Here is a 7,880-nt window from a genome sequence, read left to right on the forward strand (position 1 = left end):
GGGAGGGCGACAATGGGGGGAGGGTTGGGAGGGGAACACCGATAAGAAAGGGGAGGGGGGAGGGGGATGTTTTCCCGGAAACTGGGAAAGGGAATAACACTGGAAATGTATATAAGAAATACTCAAGTTAATAATAAAAAAAATAAATAAATAAAAAAAGAAATGTAAATAAGAAATACTCAAGTTAATAAAGATAAAAAAAATGCTTTGTACCATGCCTTTTCTTTTCTTTTTACTTTTAGCTATCTAAACTATGCAGTGTTGTTTTTACTCGTTAAAAAAGAAAGATTTATTTACTGTGTTAAAATTTTCCTTCCATACTATGAAGTGTGTCAGCAACAACATGCATGTAACATGACGACTGTGAATCTGAAAAGGGATCTAGTCACAGAAAAGCCACAGCCTAGGTCTGGTGTCTCCTTTTGCTAGTCTTCAGTCATGAACATGCGGTTTCTCTGCTGTGTAGCCCTTTATCTCCTGCTAGCAGGTGAGTCTTGGTTTGGGGATTCTTTACAATAACTCCAAACCCTCCTTCTTGTCAGGATTTCTTCTTGGGCCACTTTTTAATACTTTTTGTTTTCTTATCTTCTAGGCTCTTTGGATTGCCAAGTTATCCAAACTCCACAGCATCTGCTCAGAGGAAAAGGACAGAAAGCAAAAATGACCTGTATTGCTGAAAAGGGACATACTTTTGTTTATTGGTACCAACAGAAGCAGAACAAAGAGTTAAAATTTTTGATTTATTTTCAACGTCAAGAACCTCGTGACAGTATAGACTTGGTCAAGGAGCGATTCTTAGCTGAGTGTCCCTTAAACTCTCCCTGCAGCCTGGAAATACAGTCCTCTGAGGCAGGAGACTCAGCATTATACCTCTGTGCCAGCAGTCTGTCCACAGCACTGAAATGTGTATTGTTCTTAGCACACAAACTCTCCATGGAGCCAACTCAGGAAGCAGGTGACACTCTGGGTTGGAAGGAAGGAAGAGAAATGAACGGGAGCCAGTGCAAACCACAGCAGATTTCACACAAGTCAAGAATGTGTCTAGAAGTAGAGTGACAGTCTCACAATTCAGAAAGACCTTGGGGGCCTGACATGGGAAGAACGATCTTTCTATGGTGTTTTCCTCCTCTTTCTTTGCTTTGTGAGGTTCTGTTTGTGTCTACTCCTTGACTCTTCATGTGGTACTCGTGGTGAAAATAAGCTGATCACCAAGATCTCAAACTCTCTCCATTTCACCATGCTGATAAAGATCAAGATTCCTCTTTCAGAGCCTGAGTTTAATGATCTCAAGAGAATAGAATTGTGATGATCTATCAATCCCTTCCCAAGGAACACCTAATACTAGCCATTTGTACATGTGTTTAAAATCATATAAATGTTACTTTATTATGGATGCTACAATATTTTCACTCTACTCCCTAGGTCAAGATGAATGAAAGACTCAGTACTTCTGTGGGTCCTTCACGCATGGACTTCTTCCAGAAAAGTATTTCAAGTTTTCTGTAAGCAGTAAAGACAGCATCTCATAGTCTGTTACTGTCAATGTGAAATATATGTTCAGAGATGTGATTATTGAGAAATGAAGGATTATATTATTTTCTCTATCTATAGATTATGAAAGGACTCTAGGGACAGCTCACTTTGGCTGCATTCTTAATATACAAGTTCAAAGCCTTCCTCCAAAACCTCACATCTTCCTATGATGTTTCCCCTGACCTGGAATGACTAGTTAAACAGCGCTCTCTAAGATACTGCCAGTGTTACCATTAAATTGAAGAAGATAATTTCAGAAACATAAAGTCAATACTTCAATACAAAAGGGTGAGGAAAAGAAAGAAGAGAAAAAAGATTCAGTGATAGGTAGGGCCTGGGGTCCAAGCAAGCAAAAAACAGGAGAAATTCACATGTAAGGCCAGATATAGAATATAATGTAAGTTTTACAATATCTTTACTCAAGATCTTGGCGAAAGAGAGAGACAGAAAGAGACAGAGAGACAAAGAATCAGAGGCAGAGAGACACAAAAAGAAACTAATGAATCAATATTAGTGTTATCCAAAAGTAAAATGATATATTAGTTTGGATACTTATCTTATGAATTCTCAAAATATAGAAGTGTAGCTTATATTAATAAAACAATTCAAGATAGTTCTGAGTGAGTGAAATATTAGTGGGCTTTATTTAATGAGGCATTTCCTTCAGTCACCATAAATTGCTTTGGTGGCACTGAAACAATAATGTAACAATTGCATCTGCAAAGGGATCATGTCAGAGAAAGGGTGCCTGTGAGGCCTTTAATGGCTTCATGTGACTACTTTTTCTCTTCTTTTATCCCCCTTTTGGTTTACTCTCTCAGCCTGCTTTCTTTCTCATTGATACAGTCTTCATGGGAAGAAGACAGTCACTAAAGATAACATGTCCCAGTAGTCTCATTAAACATTAACACAGCTCTTTATGAGCTTAGATTTAAAATTTCAAGAAAACTGCCTGGTCTGGCCTCAGTGAGAGAAGATGCATCTAACTCTGGAGAAACTTGAGGGCCCATGGAGTGGGGAGGCTTGCTGGGGTCAGGTGGGGAGTGGAGACATTCTTTTGGAGACAGGAGAGGAAGAATGAGATGAGGAACTGTCAGAGGGAGGGTGGACCAGGAAGGGAATAAGGACTATACCATTAAAGAAAGATTAAAGATAATTATGAAAACATCTCAAGACAAAAGGGAATTGTGAACATCCAGGCAAGTCTGTGTCACAGAAAAATCGCTATATACACATGTATCTATTTTAACACTTCATAACTGGTTATTTTATTAATGATACAAATATGATACTTAAGATTCCCTTCCTTCCTAATCTGAAACTGAGTGAAACACCCATGTGTCTATATGCATCTCCTTTCTGTTTTTTTCCCTCACAGGTCCATAGTATTCCCTCCATATCCACTTGTTCAAGGAAGTAAACCAATTTTTTCTAGCTGACTGACAGCATTGAAACCCTTAGACTGAACCTGTCATGAGCTCTTATAATACCAAGAGCACTGTGAGAAACATGAGGGTTGAGACATGGACTATTACATATATGGCTCACTGGACACATCTTAAAAGTTTCACTATATCTTCAGAAATACCTGGCAGAGTACAGCATTTCTTCCCTGTCCTCATATCTGCTCTTGACACAACCCAGGAGATAGCCAAAGTCAATCTAGAGGTGATAGTCAGTTCAGTAGATTCCACATTTTTCCACTTGCTAAGATCTGTTTTATGATAAAGATGCGGATGATGACTTAACAATAACTAAAATCAATAAAAGGGAGAGGTAGAAATCTATTCGTGTATATAGAGGAGACAGTGCATTGTTATGGTGGCTCAGGCTTATGATTGATGGGCTTCCGAACTGACCTTGACAGGAAGAGAGGAGAATGAGAAAACTCTAGAATACCATATCATAAAGAATATAATTAATGGATTAAAGGTATAAGAATTACCTAACAGTTGCATGAGACTCCTGATATCCTGTTGGCTTATAAAATGTAAATGTATTGTTATAAGAGCAACGTAATTGTAAAATTCTTTCAAGTGAATAAAACTTTAACAAATTCTATTTACTGGTTACAGAAAAGCTCTTCTAATACTATGAGCTGTTATGGTGGTAACATGAAGCCATAATGTAAGAACTGAGTCTACCAAGGGATGATGTCACAGGAAGGTCACTGATACAGCAAAAAGACACCACATCCTTTGCTGCTCCAGTGGAGCCATGGATGCACAGCTTGTCTGCTGTGTAGCACTTTGCCTCCTGGGGGCAGGTGAGATCTAAGCTTGCAAAATAGATTCAAACACACCCAAATAATTTTCTTGCCAACGTTTCTCTGGGCCAGTGTTCATGCTTTGTCTTGAATTTTCTTCCAGGCTCTTTTGATGCTGCTGTTATTCAGACGCCAAGACATTTGATCAAAATGAAAGGGCAGCAAGTAGAGATGAACTGTAACCCCGAAAAGGATCACCCTGCTGTTTTCTGGTATCAGCAAAAACAGAGCAAAGAGTTAAAGTTCCTGATTTACTTTCAGAATCAACGGCCTGTCGATCAAATAGACATGGTCAAGGAGAGATTCTCAGCTGAGTGGCCCTCAAACTCACTCTGTAGCCTGAAAATCAGTACTTCTGAAGTAGAAGACTCAGCACTGTACCTGTGCTCCAGCAGTCAATCCACAGCACTGAAATGTACGCTCCCCTCTGTGCACAAACTCACCGGGGAGTCACTTAGGGAGCAGGTGATGTTGGAAGTAAGGGAAATTAACTGGCCTCAGTGCAAACCACAACAGACTTCACACAGGAGAACAGCACACCCAGACCAAGTCAGGAAAAGCTGCTCTTCCTTCTTCTCTTTTCTCCTTTTTCTCTTTTGTTGTGTTTTTCTTTTCTTTTTTTTTTTTTTTTGTTCTTTTTTTCGGAGCTGGGGACCAAACCCAGGGCCTTGCGTTTCCTAGGCAAGCGCTCTACCACTGAGCTAAATCCCCAACCCCTTGTTGTGTTTTTCTGACCCTGTATGCCATGCTCTTGCTTTCATGTGGTCCTCACGGCAAGAGTCAGATGGTTACCAGTATCATAAAGTTACTTGGCATCAGTTTGCACACTGATAAGTTTGGTTCATTCTGAACTTATATTTTAAGAGAAAATGGGTTTGTAATGATATCCCTTGTTTTCTTGGTGAACATTCAAGTCTACACACATCTGATGTATCTTAATCATATATTACAATACTGCTGTTTGTCACTCAACTTTAGTGAAATACTTCATGTTTCTGTGTGCTCATATAATCTGCCTCTTCTAAATGAAAGAATACATTTAAAATCTACTTTTTCCAGAAAGGAAATAAATTGTTCACAGTTTCTTTATAGCTTTGTAACCCCTGCTCATAGCACTTTGTAGACAATTACAATAACTTTATAATATTGCGTGTCTTGGCATATGAGAGTTGAAATATGAAATGTTCTATTGTTTTATTTTACGTATCTGCATACTACCAAAGAATTACTCACAATTAATGTGTGTTTCAACCCCCACCACCATGAAGCACACAAACCTTTCTCTCATATCCTCGTTTCTTCCACTGATATTGTCCACTGACCAGATCAAGTCATTTTTCACACGGCCAGTAGCTTCACCATATTCCAAAATCTCATGTTGTTCTATCTAGAGACATCATCAATTCTATGAAAGGGGTGCAGACAAAGACTTAATAATAAATACATAATGTCAATAATTTATTAGGGAATATTAATGGAAAAGATTTGGGTCAATAATATGTGCAGAGATGAGAGACAGAGAGAGAGAGAGAGAGAGAGAGAGAGAGAGAGAGAGAGAGAGAGAGAACTGCTGTACTGCTGTGGTTGTTTGAACCTGTAATGACAACAGTCAATGTCTGAGAGAAAGACTCACTAATATATCAAGAAAATAGAAGGGAGACTTGTTGGGAATAAAAGAAGGTTCAGTGGGAAGGGAAGAAAATTAGTGGAGACAATAGCAAGAATATAATCAAGGTAATATATGAATGTATAATGAGCATGTATATAACACAATTGTAAAAGAATAAAATACAGAACTGTAAACATTGTCTAGTGGTAGTATATCTTAATCTGATAGCCCAATGATTTTATATTTATACAAATGCATTGACTTTGTTAGTAAAATACATATAAACTGTTTCTGAATGAATAGTCAATGAGCTATCTCTACAAAGGTGAAGAAGAGTTTGCTTTCTGATACTAAGAACTTTCTCATTCTCACTAGTCACAGAAAGCAGTAATATAGTAGTGGAGTCTGCAAAAGATCACGTCACAGGAAGGCTGCAGATAACACACGAAAACACTGCCTCCTCTGCTGCCCTGGTGTGATCATGGGTACAAGGCTGCTGTGCTGTGTAGCATTTTGTCTGCTTGGGGCAGGTGAGTACTGAGTCAAAAGGGAAAAGAATGGTCCTCACACTGCAAACTACAGTTCCCAACATTTTTCCTTTTCAGAGTCTCTCCTGAGCTGTTCTCATTTTCTGTTTCACCCTCTTCTAGGTTCCTTTGTTGCTGAAGTAACCCAGACTCCAAGATACCTGATCAAAGAGAAAGGACAGAGAGTAAATATGAGCTGTAGTCCTGAAAAGGCGCATACTGCCTTTTACTGGTATCAACAGAACCAGAAAAAAGAACTTACATTTTTGATTAATTTTCGAAAGGTAGACATTATTGACCAAACAGACTTGGTCAAGAAGAGATTCTCAGCTCAGTGTGTCCCAGACTTACACTGCACCCTGGAGATCCCATCCTCTGAAGAAGGAGACTCAGCATTGTACTTCTGTGCCAGCAGTCTGTACACAGCACTGAAATGTACATCCCCCTCTGCGCATAAACTGGTGTGGACACAACTCAGGAAGTGGGTGATGCCAGAAACTGGAGGGCAGTAACAGAAATTTACAAGATCTGGCATCAACTACAGCAGATTTCACCCTGGGTTGGAGGGTATTTAGAGGCACACGAGCAACAGGCCAGGTCTGAGAGAGCTGCTCTTCATACCACATTCCTCTCCTCTTTTGCTTGCCTCATGTTTGTCTGTACCTATCCACCATCACTCTCCCTTCACACAGAGCTCATGACTGAAGTAAGAAAGTCATTACAGATCACAACTTCTGTTGACATCCTTCCAGAACACTGGTGTTCTTAAGTAACAATTTTTGAGATTCAGTTTTTCAAAAATATTTAAGTGTGTGTATGCGTATGTACACACATGTGAGGATGCCTACACATGTGCATATTTGACTGGAGATGCCCATGGAGTTAAGAAAAGGGAATGTATCTTGGAGTTTGTATTATAGACAACTGTCAGCCACTGGATTAAGTGCTGGGCTCTGAATTCCTGTCATCTCCTAGAGCCAGATGTCCTAACTGCTGACCATCTTTCTAGCTTCCTGATTTTGTGTTTAAATCTTAAGAGAATGAAACAAATTTTGTTGGTATAGTAATTGTTTTCTTGAAGAGAACCCTAGTCTAGCCACATTTGGTACGTATTGAAAGTCATGCAAATGTCATTTTGTTAAGGATGCAGTTCTGACACTCAGTTTCTCTCCTAAGCTTAAAATGAACAAAACCATGTTTCTATGAGTCAGGCACCCTCTTCCTTCTAATGAACTACAGCATTCTGTATCTTCTTTTTCTGAAAAAGAAAACACTTTTCCTTTAGTCTTCTCCTAGCATTGAAAACACTTATAAGGAGCATCCCATGTACTTATCATGTGCCCTTTAAATCATATTATGGTATTATACTCCCAGAATAATGATTATTGATATGCAGAGAGCTATTTTGGTTTACTTTGTTTTAATTATTAACATAACACCACAGTGTTTGAAAATTACTATATAGTGTAAATCTAACTTTAACATATACTAGAGACTTCCTTTATCCTCATGTCTCCTCATGAAACTAGTTAGTTATTTAGTCACAGAAGTCTTGAACTTTCTATACATTAAAAATGTTCATAGTAGCCTTATTAATAGTAGGCAGAAGCTGGAAACAACCCAGATGTCCCTCAATAGAGAAACAGATACAGAAAATGTGGGACATTTATACAGTAGAGTACTGCTCAGCCATTAAAAACAATGACCTCATGAAATTTGCAGACAAATGGATGAAACTAAAAAATATCATCCTGAGTGAGGAAACACAGTCACAAATCAAAACAAAACAAAACAAAAACAAAAACAAAAACCAACCAAACAACCAAACAAACAAAAAAACACATTGAAAGACAGGGACAAAGAATAGAGCAGAGACTGAGGAAAGCCATCCAGAGACTGACCCACCAGGGGATCGATCTCATATGCAGCCATCAAACCCGGTCAC

At 38.8% G+C, this 7,880-nt stretch overlaps 3 gene segments (V, D, J or C); all 3 read left to right on the forward strand.

The window, feature by feature from the left end:
* The first annotated feature begins 205 nt into the window (after nucleotides 1–205).
* Nucleotides 206–1,056, forward strand: LOC102551554 (probable non-functional T cell receptor beta variable 23-1). The segment is given in 2 exon segments: nucleotides 206–487; nucleotides 593–1,056. Coding segments are annotated over 2 exon segments (513 nt in total).
* Nucleotides 1,057–3,656: 2,600 nt separating this feature from the next.
* On the forward strand, nucleotides 3,657–4,515 carry LOC134486761 (probable non-functional T cell receptor beta variable 23-1). The segment is given in 2 exon segments: nucleotides 3,657–3,799; nucleotides 3,903–4,515. Coding segments are annotated over 2 exon segments (627 nt in total).
* A 1,272-nt stretch (nucleotides 4,516–5,787) lies between these two features.
* Nucleotides 5,788–6,593, forward strand: LOC134486764 (probable non-functional T cell receptor beta variable 23-1). The segment is given in 2 exon segments: nucleotides 5,788–5,938; nucleotides 6,059–6,593. Coding segments are annotated over 2 exon segments (438 nt in total).
* Nucleotides 6,594–7,880: the final 1,287 nt, after the last annotated feature.

This window comes from Rattus norvegicus, chromosome 4, assembly GCF_036323735.1.
Source record: "Rattus norvegicus strain BN/NHsdMcwi chromosome 4, GRCr8, whole genome shotgun sequence".
In the NCBI taxonomy this organism is placed as follows: domain Eukaryota; kingdom Metazoa; phylum Chordata; class Mammalia; order Rodentia; family Muridae; genus Rattus; species Rattus norvegicus.